General features: G+C 44.6%; 1 protein-coding gene across 2 annotated transcripts in view; it reads left to right on the top strand.

Annotated features, from left to right (window-relative positions):
• Nucleotides 1–7,680: 7,680 nt before the first annotated feature.
• gpbp1 (GC-rich promoter binding protein 1) overlaps nucleotides 7,681–27,636 on the top strand; it is an 81,689-nt gene continuing 61,733 nt past the window's right edge. Inside the window, exons 1-3 of one of the 2 annotated variants that reach the window (XM_033030201.1) lie at nucleotides 7,681–8,486; nucleotides 13,648–13,817; nucleotides 14,002–14,120. In XM_033030201.1, coding sequence (XP_032886092.1) covers nucleotides 14,058–14,120 — 63 coding nt within the window. In that variant the 5' untranslated portion in view covers nucleotides 7,681–8,486; nucleotides 13,648–13,817; nucleotides 14,002–14,057. The remainder of the gene's footprint in view (nucleotides 8,487–13,647; nucleotides 13,818–14,001; nucleotides 14,121–27,636) is intronic. The other variant, XM_033030208.1, reaches the window with a different exon arrangement.

Here is a 27,636-nt window from a genome sequence, read left to right as displayed (position 1 = left end):
GGTTTTATAGTCCTGCACCCCCCCCCCCCCGGCAGGGGCGTTACATTCCTCATGGTGATTGTCAGACGTGAGGACCAATCAGCTGATCTCAAGGTTTTTTTAAACATTCATAAAAAAAAAAAATTTCATCAATCAGAAAAATCCTCGGGGTTGCCTCAGCGGAGGATTGTGAGTAAGATGGCCAAAAATCATAGCGATATATGGTAGCATTTTTTCTAAAATCAATATACAACGCAGACAGGAAGTGGTCAAGATGAGACTTTTAGTTATATAGATGCCTCTCATAATTAGTAGTCAGAAGACTGGAAAACCTCAAATGCAACACCACTATGCAAGAAAGTAGGAAGACATTAAGTAGGAGACTACAGCCAGTTCACGTGGAAATTGCTGTAATACAATATTACAGATGTTATAGCAGAACGTGTAGAAAATCATAAGTGAGTGTAGTTTTCTGAAAGATAAATCATGTTTGACAAATTTGCTATAGTCCTTTAAAGATTTTGGCAAATGAAGGAAAGGTGGGAAGTGGGAAGGAAGAATGTAAAAGCAAAGAGTCAAGCACGAGAGAGAAAAAGTGGGATTGAGGCCAAGATTGGATCATCAATGATCTTATTGAATGGTGAAGCAAGCTCGAGAGACTGTTTGGTCTCTCAGCTTATTTTAATTACTTAGGCTTGGCTTTTCAGTGAATTATTTTGAATGGTATTCTGTAATGGGAATTATTCCCGAACGGACCATGGCTGATAGCACTGTGGCTGGTAGAGCTATGTTTAAAGGCTCAAGGTGCTGTGGCCGGTACTGCCTTGTTCAATGGCTGATAGCGCTGTAACCGACAGTGCTTTCTTTAAAACTTTGCACGCCAAGCCGGTAGCGCTGTGTGTATTGCCTTGCGTGTCAAGTCTGCAGCCGGCAGCAGACTGGGTCGCGATCTGCGCCGCGGACAGAGGCAGAGAGAACTTAAAGGACGATATAATTTGCTCCTGTGAAACGGGCCCCATGCATACCAAGACAAGTATTGTTTTTGTTCTCTCTTGCCAATAAATCTGACTTGTAACTAAACTGACGTGTGAGCCTCTTTCTGTTCCACTAGTCAGATCCTTGAACCTGTTCCCTTGTAACATATGCACAGGGCACACTTTCCAAATTTACAGAGGAATCAAAACTATGATGTATAGTAAACAAGGGTCTTAAACGATGTGGATAGAGTGGAGAATTCGGGATTGTTCAATTTTGAACAGTGGAGGTTGTGAAAATATCTGATAACAGATAGAGATAAACACTTCCTAATAGCAGAGGGGGCAAGAATTATGAATACACAATGATAATGATTGGCCAAAAAATCAAAAATGGTGTGAGGAAGTTTTGTCTTTATGCAGTGACTGGTTATGGTCTAGAATGCACTGCTTGGAATGCTAGTGGAGGCAGATTTAAAGGAATGCAGTGTAAGTATCTAGAAGGAAAGCATCTCTCTGCCTCTATCGACCAGTGGCACTAACGCCTGTGGTGATGAAGTGCTTTGAGAGGTTGATCATGGCGCAAATCCACTCCTACCTCGACAAAAACCTGGACCCACTGCAGTTCGCAACAGATCAACGGTGGATGCGATCTTGCTGACCCTCCACTCTGCTCTGGACCACTTGGACAACAAAAACTCATATGTCAGGCTGTTATTCATTGATTACAGCTCGGCATTAAAATACAATCATCCCCTCCAAGCTGGTTACCAAACTCGCAGAACTGGGTCTCTGCGCATCCCTCTGAAATTGGATCCGCGACTTCCTCATTCTCAGATCACAGTCTGTTCGTATTGGTGGAAATGTGTCTGACTCGATAACAATCAGCACTGGAGCATCTCAAGGCTGCGTGTTCAGCCCCCTGCTGTACTCACTCTATACTCATGACTGCGTAGCCGGTCATAGTGCGAACTCTATAATCGTTAGCTGATGACACCACTGTTGTGGGACGTATCAGTGATTGGGATGAGTCAGAGTATAGAAGAGAGATCGAGCAACTGTCCATGTGGTGCCAGCACAATAACCTGGTCCTCAACACCAGCAAAACCAAGGAACTGATTGTGGACTTTGGAAGGAGTAGGATGGGGACCCACAGTCCTGTTTATAGCAACGGGTCGATGGTTGAAAGGGTCATGAGCTTCAAATTCCTGGGCGTGCTCATCTCTGAAAATCTTTCCTGGTCCGAGAACACTGACGCAATTGTTAAGAAAGCACATCAGAGCCTCTACTTCCTGAGAAGATTACGGAGAGTCGGTTTGTCAAGGAGGACTCTCTCTAACCTCTACAGGTGCACAGTAGAGAGCATGCTGACCGGTTGCATCGTGGCTTGGTTCGGCAACTTGAGCGCCCTGGAGAGGAAAAGACTACAAAAAGCAGTAAACACTGCCCAGTCCATCATCAACTCTGACCTCCCTTCCATCGAGGGGATCTATCGCAGTCGCTGCCTCAAAAAGGCTGGCAGTATCATCAAAGACCCACACCATCCTGGCCACACACTCATCTCCCTGCTACCTTCAGGTAGAAGGTACTGGAGCCTGAAGACTGCAACAACCAGGTTCAGGAATAGCTACTTCCCCACAGCCATCAGGCTATTAAACTTGGCTCGGCCAAAACTCTGAACATTAATAGCCCATTATCTGTTATTTGCACTTGATCAGTTTGTTTATTCATGTGTGTGTATATATTTATATAATGATATATGGCCACACTGATCTGTTTTGTTGTCAATGCCTACTATGTTCTGTTGTGCTGAAGCAAGAATTTCATTGTCCTATCAGGGGCATATGACAATAAACTCACTTGAACTTGAGTATCTGCCAGGCTATCGGAAGAGCAGGATAATGGGTCAACTGGATCATTCTTGCAAAGGGTCAACAGGAACTTAAGGGGCGATATGATTTTCTTCTGAGCTATAACCATTTTCCCATAGTTACTTAAAGGAGCAGAGAACTCAGGACGTGAATTGGTACTGTAAGTGCTGCTGGGATGAACACAGGGCGTGGATAGGTACCCGTGACTGGGACGTTGTGGCCATTACTGAAACCTGGTTAAGAGAGGGATCGGACTAGTAACTTAAAGTGCCAGGGTACAGATAATACAGGAGAGAAAGATGTAAAACAGGAATGGGGTTTGCTTGATTTATTAAGGAGGATGTCACGGCACTGGTCAGGGATGACATTGCTACTGGTTCGTCCAGTGAGGTATATGGGTGGAGCTAAGAAATAAGAAAGGGATAATCACCTTGTTGGGTGGGATTGTCGTGTGCGGACGTGGTGCCGACGGACGAGAAGCCGAAGCAAAGAAGCGGAAGCCAAATAACCGAATGGAAACCTAGCCGAAACGCCAAATAACCGAATGGACTAAGCCGAAATGCCAACTAACCGAAAGGGTGGGACGCCTAAATGCAAAATAACCGAAAGTGCGGGATGCCTAAAAGCCAACTAACCAAAAAGCTGCATTGCCTAACGGCAAACTCACCAAATGGCTGCTCTGCCGAAACGCCACCTATCCGAAAGGTGGCGTTGCCTACAACCCAACGGACCGAATGCCGCTCATTCAATATGATCGTTGTGGTTCCTGGATTAGAGTCAAGTATTCTTGTGTCCACCGATTCCAAAAAAGGTCTGCCATATATTGTACCTATCTCCATCTGCGTTTCATGTACAAGTCTTCCTTAATGCAAAGTTTGGACAACTTGGTGATGACACTAAGTTAGTACCTTTTCCCCCCCATATCCTCTGATTCCTTTAGCCCTAAGAGCTAAATCCAACTCCCTCTTGATAACATCCAGTGAATTGGCCTCCACTGCCTTCTGTGGCAGAGAATTCCACAGATTCACAACTCTCTGGGTGAAGAAGTTTTTTCTCATCTCAGTCCTAAATGGCCTAGGTTGCATCGTGGCTTGGTTCGGCAACTTGAGCGTCCAGGAGCAGAAAAGACTACAATAAGTAGTAAACACTGCCCAGTCCAACATCGGCTCTGACCTCCATACCATCGAGGGGATCTATCGCAGTTACTGCCTCAAAAAGGCTGGCAGCATCATCAAGGACCCACACCATCCTGGCCACACACTCATCTCCCCGCTACCTTCAGGTAGAAGGTACAGGAGCCTGAAGACTGCAATGTCCAGGTTCAGGAATAGCTACTTCCCCATAGCCATCAGGCTATTAAGCTCAACTAAAACAAAACTCTGAACATTAATAGCCCATTGTCTGTTTATTTGCACTTTATCTGTTTATTTATTCTTGTGGGTATATATTTATATAATGGTATATGGACACACTGATCTGTTCTGTATTCATGCCTACTATATTCTGTTGTGCTGAAGCAAAGCAAGAATTTCATTGTGCTATCTGGGACACATTACAATAAACTCTCTTGACTTGACTTGACTACCCCATATTCTTAAACTGTGTCCCCTAATTCTGGACTCCCCCAAAATCAGGAACATTTTTTCCTGCATTTAGCCTGTCCAATACGTTTCTACAAGATCCTATCCTTCTAAACTCCGGTACATACAAGCCCAGTCAACCCATTCTTTCATCATAAATCAATCCCGCCATCCCGAGAATTAACCTGGTGAACCTTCGCTGCATTCCCTCAATTGAGTCCTTCCTCAAATTAGGAGACCAAAATTGCACACAATACTCCAGGTGTGGTCTCACCTGGGCCCTGTACAACTGCAGTAGGACCTCCTTGCTCCTAAACTAACATTCTCTTGCAATGATGGACAACATGCCATTAGCTTTCTACACTGCCTGCTGTACCTTACTTTCAGTGACTGATGTATAAGCACACCCAGGCCTTGTTGCACCTCCCCTTTTCCTAATCTGACTCCATTCAGATAATAATCTGCCTTCCTGTTCTTGCCACTAAAGTGGATAACCTCACATTTATCCACATTATACTGCATCTGCCCACACAATACAATACGGTTTTATTCAACGTATCCAAGTCACACTGCAGACTCATAGCAGCATCCTCGCAGCTCACGCTGCCACCCAGTTTTGTGTCATCAAAATCTGCCAATCTCCATTTAAAAAATATCTATTGACTTGGCCTCCAGTCATCTTGCAGGGGAAATTTCCTCTATGTATGCAGCTTGTTAAACCCAATCAGAACTATCAGTTTTCAAGGAGATCATCTTTCATTCTTCTAAACCTAAGTGAATACAAGCTTAGTCAACTACTTTCCTTCGTCATGTGAAACTCCCCAGCATCCCAGAAATCAGTCCAGTGACCCTTTGTCCAAGGGCTGCACTTATGCATGAAGACGATGATAATCATTTCATAGGTTCTAGGATCAGAAAAAGGCGATTCAGCCCATCAAGTCTACTCCGCCATTCAATCATGGCCGATCTATCTTCCCCTCTCAACGCCATTGTCCCCATACCTGACACCCTTACTTGTCAAGAATTTGCAAATCCGCGGAACGGGGTGGGGGGGGGGGGGGGGGCTAGGGGGGCTGTAGCCCCTCCAGTTTTTTTGCGAGACATGTTTCATAACCTGAAATTATCCGGCCCGCAGGCGTATTCTTCTCCTCTTCTGAAGGCCTCCGACATCCAGAATCTCAGAACAAGCGCAATGAGCGCAGCAAAACCACGACCAGCTGTGGCGGAAACCGACTGCCTCCCCAAAAACCCTCCCTCCCCTCCGCTCAACGGCCAATCACAGCGCAGTTCAGTCAAGATATGGGACAGTGAACGAAGCGCTGTGATTAGCCACCGAGCGGGAGGGAGGGTGGGCCCGAGAGAGAGACGGCCCTGAGAGGGAGGGAGAGAGAGTCGGCCGAGAGGGGGGGGGGGGGGGGGGTGATATATCCCCCCACTTTCTTGAGTTGGGGGATGGCCTGCATTATCCCCCCAGCTTTTGGAGGTCGAGCAACAACAAAAAATAATTATTGTGCCAGTCTCCCCCCCCCCCCCCCCCCCGAGGCCGGTGATCAGTGATCGCTCAGCCCCCCGCCCACTTTCAAAAACGTTCCGCGGCCCCTGAAAATATGGGTTGGCGGCCTCCAGTCATCTGTGCCAATTAATTCCAGATTCACCACCCTCTGACTAAAGAAATTCCTTCTCATCTCCTTTCTAAAGGTGCGTCCTTTTATTCTGAGGCTATGGCCTCTGGTCCTAGACCATCCCACTAGTGGAAACATTCTCTCCACGATCACTCTATCCAGGCCTTTCACTATTCGGTAGGTTTCAATGAGGTCTCCCCTCATCCTTCTAAACTCAAGTGTATGAATGAAACACAAAATGCTGCAGTAGCTCAGCAGGTCAGGCAGCATCTGTGGAGGGAATGGATGGGCGGCGTTTCAGGTCGGACCCTTCATCCATATCTGCCTTTATTGAGAAGAGGTTCCTGAAATATGGGAAGTGATGCACATTTTCTAGTCTCGCATGTGAATCTTTGTTGCCAGAGGCTAATGTCCTACAATTTCTGGGAGGGTGGATGGAAGGGATCAGCAACACAAGAATTGCAGATTCTGGAATCTTGAGTAAAAGCACAAGGGGCTACAGTAACTCAGTAGGTCATGCAACATCCCTGGAGAGCATGGATAGGCAACTTTTTGGATTGAGATCCTTCTTCAGTCTCTCCTATTGGCTGACTAACTGACCTTCTGTCCATATTTGACTGACTTTACACTAACCTCCCACTGGCTGTGTCAATCATTCTATGTCCCTCACTGCCCCCTGACCAGTGCAGTGTTTTGCCTTCCATTGCCACCAAATGCCCACTGGCTGCGCCAATCAGTGTCCATCCCCTGCTCCCACTGTCATCACCGGTTCCCTCCTGCACCCAGTCTCAGCTCTGATTCACCACTGGCACTGTCTGCCACTCATTCTCGGTTCCCACGGCCCTGACTGGTCCACTCCTGCACTCAATCTCAGTTCTGACCCCCCCCCCCCCCCCATTGACAGTGCCACTCACACTCTGTCCTTCACTGCCCCTTCCCAGTTCTCATTGCCGTGACTGGTCCCCTCCAGTTCTAGTTTCAACTCTTTAACCCCCTCCCCCCCCCAGCAGTGTCACTAAGTCTCTGTCCCTCCCCAGTTCCTCTTGCCACGAGTGCCCACCTCCTGCCCCCAGTCCCAGCTCTCACCACTGGCAGTGTCACTGAGACCCTGTCCCATTAACTGACCAGTTAGATAGAGCTCGTAAAGATAGGAGTTAGATAGGGCTCTTAAAAATAGCGGAGTCAGGGGATATGGGGAGAAGGCAGAACCACATTTTCACACAGAGAGTTGTGAGTTTGTGGAATTCTCTGCCTCAGAGGGCGGTGGAGGCGGGTTCTCTGGATACTTTCAAGAGAGAGTTAGATAGGGCTCTTAAAGATAGTGGAGTCGGGGGATATGGGGAGAAGGCAGGAGCGGGGTACTGATTGGGGATGATCACATTGAATGGCGGTGTTGGCTGGAAGGGCCGAATAGCCTATCCACCCCCCAGTTCCCGTGGCCGTGGCCGTGGCCGTGGGTGCCCCCCTGCAGCCCCGTGTCGGTGCCTGTCTCCACACATCACACACCTCTCTCCTCTATAATCTTTGGTCACCACAACACATCTTGCTCCAGCGTCACCTCACTGCGAGCGCCAGATCCCGCCCCGGCGCCTCTCGCGAGAACCTGACAGGGAGCTTCCTCTCCCCATTGGGTGACTCCTGACGTGACGTCACGGCGTCGGGGTCACGCCGTGGAGAGGCCGCGTCGTGCCTCGCGCATGCTTCAGTCGTCACCTCGCCTCCTTCAGTCGTCAGCGCGAGGAGGAGGAGGAGGAGGAGGCGGCGGCGGCGACGACGACGACGACGACGACGACGACGTAGACGTAGACGACGTAACGGTGGCAGCAGCAGCAATAGCGGTGGCAGCGGCAGCGGCTGGCACGTCACGCCGCGTCGCGTCCTCACCCACCCACCCCTCCCCCCCGCGGAGCTCCCTCCTCCCTCCCTCCCACTCTCCGCCAGATGGAGGTTCCCACTTTCTCGCCTCGCACCTCCAGCAGCCGTGACGTCAGCCACGCGACCGGCCAGGGGACGTCATCACCCGCTGCCCGCCCGAGGTCGCCCAACTTTCCGGATCGTGGAGGCGCTGCAAGAGTTTGAGGATTTAATTTAAAATCTACAACAACCTGCGCCTGGCTCTCGCCGCGTCTGCCTCTGCTGGAGTTGAATCCTTGTCGGCCGTGCGTTTACAGTTCACCCCCACCCACACTCAGATTAGCAGATTTCCTCGATCTTTTCATTCATTCCGCTTTCCAAATATTTACAAATGTGAGACACTTCCGAGGCCTAATTATCGCTCTGGGAACAAGAATTGCGAGAAAAAAACATTGCTTTCGTTGTTAACACTTAACGTGCTGCTGGCGAGTACTTGTCAGAACTTCCATGTGTTCAATCTGATTTTTGTTCCTGAATTCTCTGTTACACTATATTATCGGTTCAGGTAATTCTGCTTCACTGTTATGCCGCGGGATATCTGCAGCAGTAAGTATAACGCTTTATATATATTCTTTTTTAAAAGGTTAAATGTTGTAAATAAAATCTTCTATGTTGTGTAAATATTTAATAATTACTTGTTTGTCCAAATACGGAAAAAAACATGCATGCAGGAATTAAACAATACAATGCATTAATTACTATCGACATGAAACTCGTCCAGATCAATTTGGAGAACGTCACTTATAATAATTTTGACCTGTACAGTGAATTGTTTTTTCGTGGATTGGCCAAAAATAGTAAAATTTGTTCAAATTAATTCATGCAGTCAAATCAAACAACTAAGAGTTTTATTGCACATCTTTTGTTTAATAGTCCATTGCAATTAAATTTGTGAACTTCTGTAACTTCAAATCTAACAGGCGATTTCAATTGACTGATCATGAATTATTCACAGTTTAAAAGGGCTGATGTGCACTGTACATTAATAAGATGGTCAGGGGTGTCAGTATTCATATTTAGTATAACTGAGATGGAAACGTATTTTGAGAATCACATGGATGAAACCGTGAATGGAATTGGGTAATCTCAGTTTAATTTCTATGTGATTTGTTTAATATAAACATTGAAGCATAGAATAAATGAAGAAATAGGAAATTCACACTGGTATATGTTAAGAATTTGTCATGGAAGTGAATTTTTTTTGCTTTTCAGTTCAATATGAGAAGAAAAAAAGGGCAATCTCACTTAACAGCTTGATTTTATCCATGTAGGTTATTTTCTTTTGTGCTCAGTTAAATTCATTTTATATATGAAGGTTTTTGCTTCCACCACATTTTCAGCCAATGAATTCCAGAAACCTACCACTGTTTTGGGTGAATTTTGTCCTCTCTCTGTCTCTTTTTTTCTTCTGTTCTTGCCACCTGGAATTCTCATGGTGTTATTTAAATATTTCGCCATTTAAATTAAATCTTCCCTTTGTGCGAAGGAAAATGACAACAGCCTAACAAATCTCTCCTCATTGTGCAAATTTTTCAGCTTGTGTAGCATCCTCCAGTACATACTTTCTGTATAACTTTGACTGACTGTACATAGTCATCTAATTCTGATTAGTTTTAATCAAGGACCATACATTTAGGTCCGAATCAGTGATGTGTATATACATCGGAAACATGAAGGACCTGATGCTGACTTGGATGGAATACGATACAATATGATAAAACTTTATTAATCCCTGGAGGGAAATTGGGCTGCCACGACAGGCAGACTTATGGTCACTAAACATTGTGTCAACCATGTCCTTTTATGCTTTTACTAAATTTTGTCAGGGTCTGGTGATTAACTCTTACTTTTTAAGGTTCACAAGCCTATTTGAATATTTTCAATTTATCATTAACATAATTTCCCACTAACTGCTATTTCGCATCACCTTGTTTTGTGAACACAAGTGAGGTATTAATTTGAGGAATATAATGTTTTCCACTTCCACACACAGCCTACAGTTGATCTCTGATGATCCTTGCTCTTTCTGTGGTTATTTTCTATACTTATTTGAATATTAATAAAACATTTTGGAATTTTCCTTGATTTTGCTTCTTTGAACTTTTTTTGTACTTTTTGTTACCTTCCTGATTTTTTTATTCATCCTAAGAACCATCTATACGTCTAATGATAATAATCATCATAATTATAATCAGACTTTATTAGCCAAGTATCTTTTGCAACATACGAGGAATTTGATTTGCTATACAGTCATAGCAATAAAAAGCAACAAAACACACAAAATACATTTTAACATAAACATCCACCACAGTGCTTCTAGGTCTTTTTCTTGCAGTTTGAGCTCATCTGGTTGTAAGCTTTCATTTTATTACTGTATTTTAGTTGCGCACTAGAGAAGTCTTGTTTAAGATTTGGAAGTTCTGCTCTTTTTCTAATTGGGAGCATTTTTGGTACGATCCACTCCTTGCATTAAAAGAAATGGCGATGCTCTCCAAAAATCAAGGACAATTCTAAGACTTTGTTGGAAAGGCGTACATGGAGATTTAATCTAGCACATGTCTACGTTTGAATGCATTGACATGGGAATGAGGAAAAACCTCTTGTTTATTGCTAATGAACACAGACAATTCATGAACTCTTCCAGGAAAAATAAAAATAGAATTTGAGCCTAATTTTCTATACAGAAATTTAATATCAGTTGATGGTAGTGAGGAAGAGATTACAAAACATTTTCAGTGTGCTTCAGTTGACTCTTACTGATGATGCCTACAATGGTGTCTGACTATGGAACAGTTGGCATTCGTCTTTGTTTTGTAAGAACTGAAACGTTGAAGTGCATTTAAGTTCAATGTAATGATTACAGTATCTGACATTTGATTTCTCTTATTTGAATCATGTATGCCATGGAGATATTTGTATTTGAAATATCTGATTCAACAATACATTTTATAGAAATTGCATCATTTAGTTTAATTCGCCATTTTGGGGAGGCTGGATATCACTGCCATGACCAGCCCTTATTGTCCATCCCTCAGGTAAAAAAAGTGGTAATAATCTGTCACCTAGAACTGCTGGATTCCTCTGGTGAATGTAAATTAGCCAGTAATAGAATTGTGGTAAATAGTCTGATGCGAATTATTCAAAATGAATATTTTATGGATAAAGGAAAATTGTCAATCACAACATTTTTCATTGCCAGATTTAATTGACAGTAAGCTCCAGAGTTAACTGTAGACTTGGTCTACTGTAGATTTAATGTTATTTCAACTTTGAATATGGTTCACATTGTATGAATTTTCTTACCCCATTCCCTTTATTAATTGAAGATAGACACAAGAAGCTGGAGTAACTCAGCGGGGCAGGCAGCATATCTGGGGAAGGAATGGGTGACATTTCGGGTCGAGACCCTTCTTCAGACTGATGTCATGGGGAGAGGGAGATATAAGGAAGTGTAAGGTGTGAATATAGGATAAAAAGGAATGGAGATCAGGGAAAATCCAGAATGGATCATTGATAGCTGGGAGAAGATATACTAGGATGTCATCATTCTTTAGGGAATGGGGGTTTCCCTCTTCCATCATAGATATAGCCCTCACTTGGGTCTCCTCGATATCTCGCAGCTCCACTCTTGCTCCCCCTACCCCCCCCCAGTCGTAACAGGGACAGAGTTCCCCTAGTCCTCGCCTTCTACCCCATCAGTCGTCGCATACAGCACATAAGTCTCCAACATTTTCACCACATCCAATGGGATTCCACCACTAGCGACAACTTGCCATCTCCTCCGCTTTCCGTAGAGACCGTTCCCTCTGTGACTCCCTAGTCAACTCGTCCCTTCTCACCCAAACCACCCCCTTCCCAGGTACTTTACCCTGCAATCGCAAGAGATGCAACATCTGTCCCTGTACCTCCTCCCCTCGGTGCAGTCCAAGGACCCCGACTGTCTTTTCAGTGAGGCAGAGGTTCAACTGCACCTCTTCCAACCTCATCTACTGATGGTGTGGACTTGTATATATGGGCGAGACCAATCGCAGGTTCGGCGATGGTTTCGCTGAATGCCTCCATTCAGTCCGCCTAAACTTTCCTGATCTCCCGGTTGGAAAATACTTTAATTGCCCCTCCCATTCCCAGACTGACCTTTCTGTCCTTGGCCTCCCCCATTGTCAGAGTGAGGCTCGGCACAAATTGGAGGAACAGCACCTAATTTTTGCTTGGGGAGCTTACACCCCGGCGGCATGAACATTGACTTCGAACTTCAAGTAACCCTGCTTTCCCTCTCTCCATCCCTCCTCTTCCGAGTTCTGCGACCAGTCTTACTGTGTCCGACTACATTTTATCTCTGTTTGCTTTGTTGTTAGCTTCTCTTGGCTAACAATCTATTCTACTTTTTTTCCTTGGTGTCCATTCCCTTTGACCTATTTTCACACATTACATTTCCTTATCTATGCAACTCCCTCCCCCCTGACATCAGTCTGAAGAAGGGCCTCGACCCAAAATTTCACCCATTCCTTATCTCCAGAGATGCTGCCTGTCCCGCTGAGTCATTCCAGCATATTGTGTCTATCTTCGGTTTAAGTTCTTTCCTACACCCTTTTATTAATTGTTTGGTATATTTTAAACATTATTATTTTTCTTCTTGATTGCTAAACTTGATAGTTTAACTAAAATGAAACTTAATTTGTAAATTAATTTTATATTTGTTGATGTTTTATGCTTTAATGAGATAAATATTTTCAATGATGCAGTTGTATTTTTTTGTTTTGTTATAAACATACATAACATTATCTGGAAATAAATAATTTAACTGTCCCTTATTTTGTTAAAGTATAATTGCCGCATTTCTCTTTTAAGAAGAATTGAGGATTATTCCTGCAATGGTGGAATTAGGAATTAGGGATTGGACAGGCTAGATGCAGGAAAAATGTTCTAGGTGTTGGAGGAAGTTCAGAACCAGGGGTCACTGTTTAAGAATAAGGGGTAGGCATTAAGGACTGAGATGAAAACTTTTTCACCCAGAGTTGTGAATCTGTGGAATTCTCTGCCACAAAAGGCAGTGAAGGCCAATTCACTGGATGTATTCAAGAGAGAGTTGGATATAGCTCTTAGGGCTAATGGAATCAAGGGATATGAGGAGAAAGCAGGAACGGTGTACTGATTCTGGATGATCAGTCATGATCATATTGAATGATCATGGGGCTCGAAGGGCCAAATGGCACCCGCACCTGTTTTCTATGTTTCTATCAACACTTATATTGTTTGGTATATGTTTGTATAAAATGCGAACACTAAAGTTTTTAGAGTTGTGAAGATGTTAGATATTTTCCCTTTTCAAATTAGAATTTTGGAGGCTTAAAGGGAGGGTAATGTTTGTGTAAATAAGTGTTCAATAAAAGAGCAGAGAATATAATAAGTTTCATAACATCTCCAAATATCACAGCATCAACATACTATGTTCATAGAATGTTGATGCTGTGATATTTGATGATGTTCGCCACTTGTATGCTGCAAATTATGCAGTGTGAATATAAGTGGTAACAATGATGGCTTTCTCTCCTTTGTCATTAGTCTTTAAGGTGCAGTAAAATACTAACAATTTACAGATGAAATCCTCTGTAAATAAGCGCGTCACGTAGTTTTTGATCTAACAAAGGAAATGCAGTAGAATTCTATGAAAAAACGAATGTAATTTTAAAATTGTATATTCCTATAGTTTTCAGACTGTTTGCCAGGCTCGTACAGCAATAGGTGCTGATATGCATACAACTGGAAAAATGAACCTTTGAATGACCCTTATGTTGTGCTGCAATGAAAAGAAGCAGAGTCTTGTGCTGCTCTTGCTGGGAAGTTCACATTGTGGGATTCCTTCCTTTTTGGAGAAAGGTATGTTGATGGATCCTCAATTATATTTAATGCATTGGTTTTGTAGCTATTTATCAGTAATTCAAAATCATGATTCATGAGTGAATTGGGTAAAATAAAAGCCTTTTATTTTTGTTTGGAAAATTTGCATAAAGGAACTAACAAGCAGATTTTAAGATAATGGACATCTTTCACTTTTCTTCAGGGATTCGCCATGAGGTGTTGATACCTTATTTTAAAATTTGGAGACATAGGACCTAAATGGCGCAGCATGACTTTGCTCCAGCCTGGCTTAATTTTCCAACTCCACCTTCATCAACCAAGGTATTGCAATAAATTTAAGTTTTGAAGTTTTTAAATGTTTGAATATTTGTGGACTTTTTTTTTCTTCTATCTGCTTTTGTATTTTGTTGTGCGCATGCACCAGAAAATATGCCACATAATTTTTTTTCACAATTAAATTTGTTCTAGTTCGGGATCAAATATTGGTTACCATTACTGGCTTTGATTAAACTGTTTTTCCATATAGTCAGATTTGCCAAGCATCCATCTCGGCTTCAGCATGCTATTGGTACATCATAATTATGCAGAGTCCTTTGGGCTTGAGTTTGTTATTATTATTGTTAGTGCACTGATGTACAGTAAAAATGCTTTGTTTTGCATGCCATCCAAACAGATGAGATATACCATGCATAAATACAATCAAGTCAAACTCTAGTACAATAGATAGAGCAAAGGAGAAGATACAGTGCAGAATCTAGTTCTTAGCATTGTGCCACATTTTAATGCATCAGTTGCATTGACAAAGTCCAATGTCCACAATGGGATAAAGGTTAATCGATAGTACCCTAGCTTATGGAAGGACCATTCAGAAACTTGATAACAGAGGGGAAGAAGCTGTTCCTAAGTCTGGAGGTGTATGATTTCAAGATTTTGTTCTTTCTGTCGGATGGGAGAAAGTAAAGAAGCTACTTAACAGCACTGAGACCTGGTTCAATGATGACCTCAGATGCTGTCTATGTAGAGGTTGCATGTTCTGTCCGACTGGATGTGGATTTTCTCCTTCTGTTTGTTATTTAATTGCCTTCCAATATTGACAATTGGATATGTACAACCTAAGAGCTTTGATCTGATTGGCTGCAATATCACTAGGCTTCAGCGGCAGTTGAATAAACGTGGTCTTGTTGTTTCTTCACCAGCTTGGTGCACAAAACAGCTCTTGCCATGTTCTTTCATTCATTCTGTTGGACGTGACTTGGTCACTTTGACAGATGATTGTAAAGGGAGCGATATGCTGGACTCTGGGATTCAAATTGTGTTGCTCCTGATGGTGCATGAGCAAAATGGTTGTGATATGCAAAACAAAAGGGGAGCATCCTCTGTGTGAAGACAGAATCTAGTCTTCACAAGGATCATTCATACCAAGTTATGGATAGATCCATCCACAATAATTGTGGGTGAACTGGTTGGGTCTTGCCCTCCTGGTCTGTTTTTCCTCATTCACTGCAGACCCCAATAGGTACTCTGGGGCTGTTTAATCAGTGGTGCTTACCAGTAACTTTTGGTGCTGGATGTTGCATGAGTGGTTGCCTCCCAAATTTGGTATTGGTATTCCTGCAAGAAGTTTGAATCTCTTTTTCAAGTTTCTGCTTTAGGCAATACACTAAACATCCTGAATCAAAATGCAATGAACAGCCCCCCCCCCCCAGGATACGGCTGTTCGACATGTGCAGCCTTTAACTGCTGGGGAGACCATGCAACATTTTGAAGAGAATGGGTTATTTAGGGACAACCTTTGACATGGCAGGTTGTTTCTTGCTAATGATCAAGTTTTTTGAGGAGAGCAAGGGTGGTGAGTGCCTGGAACGTGCTGCCAGGGTTGGTGGTTGAAGCAGATATGTTAGTGGCATTTAAAAGACTTGGATAGGCATATGGATATGGAGTGGGATGGGTTATGTGCAGATAGATAAATAATGTCGTTGGCATGTTCAGCACTGACATTGTGGGCTGACGGGCCTGTTGTTGTGTTGTGCTGTTTATGTTCTATGTTAATCCCTTTCCCAGTATTTACTTGTTCTGTTCCTTCATTTGCTTCTAGTTCCAACATTGTTGCATGTGAATTTAATATAATTTTTTTGAGAAAGAATGTTAGACAAGTTTTGTTAACATGAATCTATCATACAATTTGGAAAAATAGATCTGGTTCAGGGAGGAAATCTGCTTCTGTTTTATCAGGTTTGGCCTATACAGTGCCCTCCATGATGTTTTTGACAAAAACCCATCATTTCTTTATTTGATTGTACTCCACAATTTGATATTTCTAATATAAAAAATCATGTGGGTAAAGTGCACATTGTCAGATTTTAATAAAGGCCATGTTTATACATTTTGGTTTCACCGTGTAGAAATTACAGCAGTGTTTATACATAGTGTCCCCTTTTCAGGGCACCACAATGTTTGGGACACAGCAATATCATGTAAATGAAAGTAGTCATGTTCAGTATTTTGTTGCATATCCTTTGCTTGAAGTCTGCGATTCATGGACATCACCAGTTGCTGGGTGTCTTCTCTGGTGATGCTCTGCCAGGCCTGTATTGTAGCCATCTTTAGCTTATGCTTGTTTTGAGGGCTAGTCCCCTTCAGTTTTCTCTTCAGCATATAAAAGGCATGCTCAATTGTGTTCAGATTGACTGACTTGACTTGGCCACTCAAGAATCGACCATTTTTTAGCTTTGATAAACACCTTTGCTGCATTAGCAGTATGTTTGGGATTATTGTCTTGCTGTAGAATGAACCGCCGGCCAATGAGTTTTGAGGCATTTGTTTGTACTTGAACAGTTACAATACAACAATACAATACGGTTTATTTGTCACATTGCACATAAAGTGCAAGTGAAATGAATATGTCAGCAGCGGTACAATTATAAAGAACACACACAAAAACACAATAAAAATTTAACATAAACATCCACCACAGCATTCATCACTGGTGGAAGGCACACAATTTGGTCAGTCCTCCTCCATTTTCCCCCATGGCCGGGACCTCAACCCTCCGCAGTCGTTGCTGCGGGCGTCCAGATGGTAAAAGGACAAGGTACAAGTCCAGGTAAGTCCAGAGTCTGCTCTTCTCCACCGGAGACCGCGGCTTTAAGTTGGTGTAGGCCGCAGGCCGGCGGTCGAAGATTTAAAGTTTAAAGTCCCCGCTGCAGCCAGAAGCACCGCAGACCGCAGGGCCGGCGGTCGAAGATCCCCTCCAGAGGTGATGGTAAGTCGCCACCGCGCCCGCGGTAGAAGTTGGCCGCGGGCCGGCAGTGATGGCTTCTTCTTCCCCCGGGTCCCCCACGAGGGATCCCGGGCTGTAGACGCCGCGCCAGCTGGAGCTGTGCAGACCGCGGCTTCAGGCTGCCGGCTGCCCCGGGCCAGCGAAACGGAGCGCTCCCCTCCAGCGAGCCCCAGCGAGGGCTCGCCCGCTCCACGCCGAGAGTCCACGCTGCGCCCGCCGCTGAAGCCCCTGGCACGTCTCCGGGAAAGGCCGCGCCGATCCTTGCTGTTAGGCCACGGGGGAGGCGACCTGGAAAAAGTCGCCTCTCCATGGAGGAGGCGGCCGAAACGGTTTCCCCATCACCCCCTCACACCACCCCCCACACAAAACACACAAAGAAACATTAAAAACATACTTTAAAACATACTAAAAAAAAATAAAAAACTTGAAAAAAACTAACGCGCTGCTGACAGGGCTGCCGCCATTGCAGCGCCCCCACCGAAATGTCTTTAGGATGTGTCTTTACACTTCAGAATTCATTATGCTACTACCATCAGCAGTTGTATTATCAATGAAGATAAATGAGCCAGTGCCTTCAGCAGCCATACATACCCAGGCCATAATACCCCCACCACTGTGTTTCACAGATGAGGTGGTATGCTTTGGATCTTGGGCAGTTCCTTCTCTCCCCCATACTTTGCCCTTACCATCACTCTGATATGTTAATCTTTGTCTTATCTATCCACAAGACCTTTTTCCAGAACTGTGGTTGCTCTTTTAAGTACTGCTTGGCATCTTAACCTGGCCATCCTATTTTTGTGGCTACCATTGGTTTGCATCTTACAGTGTAGCCTCTGTATTTCTGTTCATGAAGTCTTCTGTGGACAGTGGTCATTGACAAATCCACACCTGACTCCTGAAGAGTGTTTCTGATCTGCCGGACAGGTGTTTGTTTTTTTTTCCCTTTATTATAGAAATAATTCTTCTGTGGAGGTCTTCCTTGGCCTGCCAGTCCCTTTGCGATTAGTAAGCTCACCAGTTCTCTCTTTCTAATAATAATAATAGTATCTTTTATTGTCATTGCACATAGGTGCAACGAGATTTGGAATGCAGCTTCCACCCAATAGTCATAACTTAAACAACTAATAAAATTTAGATACCCCGAGAAACATGATTTATAAAAAAAAAAAGAACAGTAAAACAGTCTAAAGTGCAAATATGTCTGTGCCGGGTCGATGTGCGTGAATACAGTTCATGGGGGTGGGGGAGGCACTCAGCAGGGCCAGTTCAGAGCAGCGATAGCTCTGGGGATGAAGCTGTTCCTGAGTCTGGAGGTGCGGGCGTAGAAGGCCTTGTAACGTCTGCTGGAAGCTAGGAGTTCGAACAGACTATTACAAGGGTGTGAGGAGTCTTTGTGGATGCTGATGGCCTTCCTGAGGCACCGTGTGTAGTAGATGCCCTCCAAGGCTGGTAGCTGTGTCCCAATAATCTTCTGCGCCCTGTGGCTACGTGCGGAAGAGCTCTCCTCTCTGCTTCCGTGCATCTGAGATACCACACAGAGATGCCATGTGTTAGTATGCTATCTGTGGTGCTGCGGTAGAAGGTTGTCAGCAGCTGTTGGGGCAGACCAGTCTTATTCAATGTTCTTAGGAAGAACATTCGATGCCGTGCCTTCTTGACCAGCGCAGCAGTGTTGGTGGACCATGTGAGGCCCACCGAAATGTGTGTGCCCAGAAACCTAAAGCTGGACACTCTCCACACGCTGTCCCCGTTGATAGAGATTGGGGCGTGTTCCCCATTTTGTGCCCTCCTTCTTTATGATGTCGCAAACAGTTGATTTTGGTAAGCCTGAGGTTTGGCCGATGTCTTTAACAGTTTTATTCTTGTTTCTCAGTCTCATAATGGCTTATTTGACTTGCATTGGCACAACTTTGGTCCTCATGTTGATAAACAGCAATAAAAGTATCCAAAGGTGATGGAAAGACTAGGTGCTGAGAGCTCTCTTATACCTGCATTAAGGAGGCAACACACCTGACCAATTACATACGCCTGTGAAGCCATGTGTCCCAAACATTATGGTGCCCTGAAATGGGGGGACTATGTATAAACACTGCTGCAATTTCTACATGGTGAATCAAAATGTATAAAAATGGACTTTATTAAAATCTGACAATGTGCACTTTGACCACATGTGATTTTTTAAATTTTACAAATCTTAAATTGTGGAGTACAGAGGCAAATAAATAAATGACGGGTCTTTGTCCCAAACATTATGGAGGGCACTGTATTTGACTTCAGACCTGGAGCAATGTCATTGACTTTTAATTGCCATCTGAAGTGGTTGAGCAAGTCATTGAGTAATGTAGAAAATGGCTACACTGGGACTGCAAAAACAAGCTACGGCCACCATTTAATGAGTGGTTCGATAGTAGTCTTTACTTGCAATGTCCTCGCCCTGTACATGAATAACAATGTGTATAAAATTTTCCTTTTAAAGTTTCATTATTTTTTTAAATTTGTACCCTGTTACTTAATATAGTAAATGTCAGTGTAAAGAAATATTGTCTTATATACACCCTCATCTCTTAATGGTAATTTGAAATTGATGATGCCCCACCCCAGTAGCCTGTATATAGGGTGCAAGTTGCATCAGGAGTAATAATTACCATGTAACAAAGGTAATGCTACGGTGGTTATGGAAGATTTCAATATACAGGTAGACTGGGAAAATCAAGTTAGTACTGGCCCCCAAGAAAGGGAGTTTGTAGAGTGCCTCCGAGATGGATTCTTAGAGCAGCTTGTACTGGAGCCTACCAGGGAGAAGGCAATTCTGGATTTAGTGTTGTGTAATGAACCGGATTTGATAAGGGAACTCAAGGTAAAGGAACCATGAGGAGCTATTGACCATAATATGATATGTTTTAATCTGCAATTTGAGAGGGAGTAGGCAAAATCATAAGTGTCAGTATTGCAGTTGAACAAAGGAGACTATGGAGGCATGAGGGAGGAGCTGGCGAAAGTTGACTGGAAAGGGACCCTAGCAGGGATGACGGTAGAACAGTATTGGCAGGAATTTCTGGGAGTAGTCCAGAAGATGCAGGATCATTTCATTCCAAAGAGAAGGAAACATTCTAAGGGGAGTAAGAGGTGACCGTGGCTGACAAGGGGAATCAAGGATAGTATAAAACTAAAAGAGAAGACGTATAACATAGCAAAGATAAATGGGAAGCCTGAGGATTGGGAAACTTTTAAAGACCACCAGAATGTAACTAAAAAGGCAATACGGGGAGAAAAGATGAAGTATGAAGGTAAGCTTTCCAAGAACATAAAGGAGGATAGTAAAAGCTTCTTTACTATCACCTATGTGAAAAGGAAAAGATTAGTTAAGACAAACGTGGGTCCCTTGAAGACAGAAACAGGTGAAATTATTATGGGAAACAAGGAAATGGCAGACGAACAGGTACTTTGTTTCTGTCTTCATAAAGGAAGACATAAACAATCTCCCAGATGTACTCGGGGACAGAGGATCTAGGGTGACTGAGGAACTGGAGGAAATTCACATTAGTCAGGAAATGGTGTTGGGTAGACTGATGGGACTGAAGCTGATAAATCCCCAGGGCCTGATGGTCTGCATCCCAGGGTACTTAAGGAGATGGCTCTAGAAATCGTGGGCGTATCTGTGATCATTTTCCAATGTTCTTTTGATACTGGATCAGTTCCTGTGGATTGGAGGGTAGCTAATAATATCCCACTTTTTAAGAAAGGAGGGAGAGAGAAAGACCAGTTGGCCTGACATCGGTGGTGGGGAAGATGCTGGAGTCAATTATTAAAGATGTAATTGCAGCGCACTTGGATAGCTGTAACAGGATCTGACCATGTCAGCATGGGTTTACAAAGGTGAAATCTTGCTTACCTAATCTTCTGGAATTTTTTGAGGATGTAATAAGTAAAATGGATAAGGGAGAGCCAGTGGATGTAGTGTATCTGGACTTTCAGAAAGCCTTTGATAAGATCCCACACAGGAGATTTGTGGGAAAAATTAGAACACATGGTATTGGGGGTAGGGTATCGACATGTATAGAAAATTGACTGGCAGACAGGAAACAAAGAGTAGGAATTAACGGGTCCCCTTCAGAATGGCAGGTAGTGACGAGTGGGGTGCCTCAAGGCTCAGTGCTGGGACCGCAGATATTTACAATATATATTAATGATTTAGATTAAGGGATTAAAAGTAACATGAGGGTGCAGGGTGACTTGGATAGGTTGGGTGAGTGGGCAGATGCATGGCAGGTGCAGTATAATGTCGATATATGTGAGGTTATCCACTTTGGTGGCAAGACCGAAAGGGCAGATTATTATCTGAATGGGAGACACAAAATGGTCGACACATAACTCAGCGGGGCAGGCAGAATCTCTGGAGAGAAGGAATGGGTGATGTTACGGGTCGAGACTCTTCTTTAGACTGATGTCAGGGAAGTGGGCGGGACCGAGATAGAATGTAGTCAGAGACAGTAAGACTGGAGGGAGGAAGGGGGTGGAGAGAGAGGGAAAGCAAGGGCCACTTGGAGAAGTCAATGTTCATACCACTGTTATATAAAATGCTGTTCCTCCAATTTGCGCTGGGTATCACTGTGACAATGGAGGAGGCCTAGGACAGAAAGGTCAGATTGGGAATGGGAGGGCAGGGCTCTCGCTTAACTTTTTTTCCCTGTTGCCAGCCGGGCTACCTCGGCAGCTTTTTAGGTTGCCAAATGACAGTTTAAGTGGTCATTTAAGATGGCTTGCATGACATGTGCGATAATGTGCTCGGACGAAGTGCGTAGTTACCAGTCAGAATTATGGTCAATGAGGCATTCACATACAATACAATACAATTCAATTTATTGTCATTTGGACCCCTTGAGGTCCAAACGAAATGCCGTTTCTGCAGCCATACATTACAAACAAATAGACCCAAGACACAACATAATTTACATAAACATCCATCACATTGCTGTGATGGAAGGCCAAAAAAACTTTTCTCTCCACTGCACTGCCCCCCTGATGTCAGAGTCAAAGTCAAAGCTCCCGGCGGGCGATGGCGAATTGTCCCGTGGCCATTAAAGCCACGCCGGGTGATGCAAGGTCGCGCACCGGGTCTTGTTAGAGCCCCCGGCATGCGCTCGCAGAGACCCGCAGCCATTTCAAGCCGCGCGGGGCGGTGCTGTAAGGCCCCGCTCAAGGAGCTCTTCAACCCCGCAACTCGGGCGGGAGAAGTCGCCGTTGCGTGAGCCCTGAAAAGCGGACTCCCTCCAGGGACCCGCGGGCTCCCGGTGCCGCCCGCCAAACCTGCAGTTACAGCCACCGAATCTCCGGGGGTCGGGTCGCAGCAGCGTCCACCACAGCTCCACCCGCTCTGGACTCGGCCAGCTCCGCGACGGTGAGGTGAGTAGTCGGCACCACAGCCCCCGGTCTTCCTGTTGGAGGCCGCTCCTCGTTGCAGCCCCAACGACAACGGAGACCCGACAAAGAAAAGGTCGGGTCTCCCGTGCAGGGAGAGATTTAAAAGTTACCCCCTCCCCCCCACACCACCCCCACCCCCCCACACACATACCCCAACAAAAATAATAAAACTACATAAAAACATAGACATAAAATAATAAAAACGCAGACGGACTGCAGAGGCCGCTGCTGACGAGAGTCGCGCCACCTGTTATTTCTGCTTCAAATAAAGTCACAAACTAAACATATTCACCAATCAAGACATGATATATACCACAATGACATGCAGCAAAATTACAATACAGCATCTCATCTCTTTTTACATGTTGCAATGAATGCAATTTCTATTATCTATTTCCACTTCCAAACAAAAATATGGTTATTCAGCATATGATCAACCTCGGTGAGACCAAGCGCAGGCTTGGCGATCGCTTCGCACAACACCTCCACTTAGTTTGCATTAACCAACCTGATCTCCAGGTGGCTCAGCACTTCAACTCCCCCTCCCATTCCGAATCCGACCTTTCTGTCCTGGGCCTCCTCCATGGCCAGAGTGAGGCCCACCACGAATTGGAGGAACAGCACCTCATATTTTGCTTGGGTAGTTTACACCCCAGCGGTATGAACAATTTCTCCAATTTCAGGTAGTCCTTGCTTTCTCCCTCCTTCCCCCCCATTCCCAGCTCTCCCACAGCCCACTGTCTCCGCATCTTCCTTTCTTTTTCCCGCCCCCCACCCCTCCCGACATCAGTCTGAAGAAGGGTCTCGACCCGAAACGTCGCCTATTTCCTTCGCTCCATAGATGCTGCCTCACCTGCTGAGTTTCTCCAGCATTTTTGTGTATCCATTCACACACGTTCTGTTATCCCACTTTCCTCACCCACTCCCTGCACATTAGGGGCAATTTTACAGAGACAAGTTAACCTACAAAGCCAATGCGTCTTTGGGATGTGGGAGGAAACCCACATGCTTGCAGGGAGAATGTGCAAATTCAACACAGACAGTGCCCGAGAACAGGATCGAACACAGATCACTGGCGTGTGAGGCAGCAAGTCCACCAGCTGTGCCGCTATATTTTATTTGCCAACACAAAAAAATTATACGTTGATAACTTTGGTTACTAAAAAAAAAGAGACTATCCATTTTCTGTCTTAAATCTCTAAGTGACGCTATATCCCCCTTTACAGCTACTGTATGTTTTAATTCAGTTCAAGGCTATTGGGGCAGTACATTGGCCATAGATTTGCTGCCTAAAATTGCCAGAGACCCGGAATTGATCCTGAATATGGGTGCTGTCTGTATGGAGTTTTGTTTTCTCGTTTATAACATTGTTTGAAGAGTACTATATTTACATATTCTGTTGTGCTGCTGCAAGTAAGGATTTCATTGTTCTAACTGGGACATGAGAGAATAAAACACTCTTGACTTACGTCGCTGATGTGTGGGATAGAACTAGAGTACAGGTGATCGGTGGTCGGCGTGGACTTGGTGGGCCGAAGGGCCTGTTTCCACGCTGTATCTTTAAATTAAACTAAAAACACTAAAACCAGAGGAAATGTAAAGAAGGGTTTCTACCCGAAACATCACCCAATTTTTTTCTATCCAGATATGCTGGCTGCTCCATGGAGTTCCCCCGCACAATTAAAGCATGGAATAGTCTTCACCCTACCATAGGTGCCAACCAGACGCAACTAAATTTAAGGTAGCTTTTTTTTTCCCCCAAGAACCCTTTTTTGCTTAAGTCCAAGTCAAGAGTGTTTTATTGTCATGTGTCCCAGATAGGACAATGAAATTCTTGCTTGCTGCAGCACAACAGAATATGTAAACATAATACAGAACAGGAGATAAACGTTCAGTGAGTCTATATACTATAGACCATATATATACACAATAAATAAACAGATAAAATGCAATAGGCTGTTATTTTTCAGAGTTTGGAGTTTGGTGGTGGTGGGTCCACCAGTTTAAATTCCATTTCGAATATTTTTGGAGGACCAGGAAACCAAGAAGCAAGAGTTACTCCAGGGAGTTACTGCAGCTCCAGGGAGTGATTCTGTGTTGTTTTTCAGCGGTCGCGGTGAGGCAGCGACCGGACAGCAATGGTGGCGAGAACTCCCACAATGCAAAGGGAAGGAGAAAGTGGCCGACGCCGACCAGTTGCCGTGGCAGTCCGCATGTGCAGGGCCGCACATGCGCACAACCACGGCCGATGATGTGCTCGGCGGCCGGCCGAGCCGAGAGCGAGCGCCGAGCGGAGACCCAAGAGCTAGCGCCGAGCGCCGACAGCTAGAACCGAGAGCTGAGAGCTAGCACCGAGAGCCGAGAGCTAGCGGAGAGCCGAGACTCGGACACGGATGGCGGGCAGGTGCCCCGGTTGCTTGCCAAGCCGGGCAAAATGTCATGGCTTTTAGGTTGCCCGGCGGGACTGTAAGTTGCCATTGGCACCCGGGCAACCGCTAATTTCGAGCCCTGGAGGGGGTGTTAAAGTGCTGAGCAACCGGGAGGTCAGGTAGGTTAAGGCGGATTGAGCGGAGATGTTCAGTGAAACATTCGCCGAACCTGCGCTTGGTCTCGCCGATGCACAGAAGTTGACGTCTGGAACAGCGGATACAGTAAATGAGGTTGGAGGAGGTGCAAATGCAACCTCTGGCTGACCTGAAAGACTGTTGGGGTCCTTGGATGGAGTTGAGGTGGGAGGTAAAGGGACAGGTATTGCATCTCCTGCAGTTGCTGGGGTAAGTACCTGGGGTGGGGGTGGTTTGGGTGGTAAGGGACGACCAGAGAGTTGTGGAGGGAATGGTCTCTGCGGAAAGCAGAAAGGGGTGGAGATGGGAAGATGTGGCAAGTAGTGGGATCCCGTTGTAGGTGGCAAAAGTGTTGGATGATTATATGCTGTATGTGATGTCTGATGAGGTGGAAGGTGAGGACAAAAGGGACTCTGTCCTTGTTGCCAATGGGGGGAGGGCGAGCAAGAGCAGAGCTGCGGGATATCGAAGAGACCCTAATGAGAGCCTCATCTAGAGGCTCATTACTTCTTACATCCTCATCAAGAGGGTAACCCCTGTTTCCGAAAGAATGAGGACATCTCCGATGATCTAGTATGGAAAACCTCATCCTGGGCGCAGATGCGGCATAGATGGAGGAATTGGGAGTCGGGGATAGAGGCTTTACAGGAAGCAGGATGGGAAGAAGTGTTGTCTAGATAGCTATGGGAGTCAGTAGGTTTGTAGTAAATGCCGGTCAATAGTCTGTCTCCTGTGATGGAGACGGTGACATCCAGAAACGGCAGGGAGATATCAGAGATGGTCCAAGTGAATTTTAGTGCAGGATGAAAATTCATCGTGAAGTTGATGAAGCCAGTGAATTCTGCATGGGTGCAGTCGTCAATGTAGTGGAGGTAGAGTTCGGGGATAGGGCAAGGGTACGCCTGGAACAGTGTTTGTTTGATGTACTTTGCAAAGAGGCAGGCATAGCTGGGGCCCATGCAAGTGCCCATAGCTACGCCTTGGATTTAGAGGAAGTGGGAGGAGTCAAATGATAAGTTGTTGAAGGTAAGGACCAGCTCTGCGGCGGAGGAGAGTATTGATAGACGGAAATTGGCTGGTTCTGCGCCGTTTTACACACATTATCTGAATGGTGTCAGATTAGGAAAAGGGGAGGTGCAACGAGACCTGGGTGTGCTTGTACATCAGTCACTGAAAGTAAGCATGCAGGTACAGCAGGCAGTGAAGAAAGCTAATGGCATGTTGGCCGTCACAACAAGAGGATTTGAGGATAGGAGCAAAGAGATCCTTCTGCAGTTGTACAGGGCCCTGGTGAAACCACACCTGGAGTATTGTGTGCAGTTTTGGTCTCCTAATTTGAGGAAGGACATTCTTGTTATTGACGGAGTGCAGCATAGGTTCACAAGGTTAATTCTTGGGATGGCGGGACTGTCATATGATGCAAGAATGGAGCGACTGGGCATATATATACTGTCATTTAGAAGGATGTGAGGGGATCTTATAGAAACATATAAATTATGAAGGGATTGGGCATGATAGATGCAGGAAACATGTTCACGATGTTGGGGGAGTCCAGAACCAGGGCTCACAGTTTAAGAATAAGGAGTGGGCCATTTAGAACTGAGATGAGGAAAAACGTTTTCACCCAGAGAGTTGTGAATTTGTGGAATTCTCTGCCTCAGAAGGCAGTGGAGGCCGGTTCACTAGATGCATTCAAAAAAGAGTTAGATGGAGCTCTTAGTAGCAATGTTACACCATTTTGAGATTTAAAAAATCAAGTCTGCAATTTATCCCATCAGATAAAGCAAGCCTCCCGGTTGCTCAGCACTTTAACACCCCTTCCAGGGCTCGAAATTAGCGGTTGCCCGGGTGCCTATGGCAACTTACAGTCCCGCCGGGTAACCTAAAAGCCATGACATTAAAGAAGTTTAATTTGACACCTAATTCACTTCGATATCTTCAGTATTAAAAAAGTTATGGCCATTTTCATACTCGGAAATTAGCATCTTGTTCCCTGTTGCTTTTCCATTGACTTAACACAAAAGCTGTGATCGAGGACAGTCAAAAGCCCATAACTTTCTTAAAAATCAAGAGAACTGAATGAAATTTTCAGTTATTATAGGTTGAAGCATTCTGAAACAAATATAAAACATCTTACTTGGATGACCTGAAATTAAACCATATAATTGGTTAATTACCTAATTGTAGTTAATCACAAAATTGACCGTTGTGACGGAAATTGTAATAAACAACCAGACTGCCTTGAAAATTCAAAAGTGTGATATTCTCAAGATTGTATTATATGCTGTAAGTCCATAACAGATAGGTAAATAAATTACAATTTCTAGCAATAGACCAAGTTTTTTATGGAGAAGATCAGTTGCTAGCTGGTACATTGGCATAGCATAATCAGTAGCATCATCATACTGCTCAGATTGTAACCAATAAGCAACTCTGTACACCTTGTTTTTCCTCAACTTTTCAATTTTGGCATTGTAAACTATAAGTTTTTGCTCTTCAAACCACGCATGACATGCCTTTCTGCCCACTGCGTTCCCATTAAGAATGTCCTGTAGATTCCATTTCTTAAGAA

This window comes from Amblyraja radiata, chromosome 1 (assembly GCF_010909765.2).
Source record: "Amblyraja radiata isolate CabotCenter1 chromosome 1, sAmbRad1.1.pri, whole genome shotgun sequence".
In the NCBI taxonomy this organism is placed as follows: Eukaryota; Metazoa; Chordata; class Chondrichthyes; order Rajiformes; family Rajidae; genus Amblyraja; species Amblyraja radiata.
The sequence above is the reverse complement of the archived record's forward strand: the minus strand, read 5'-3'. Positions and strand labels throughout refer to the sequence as shown.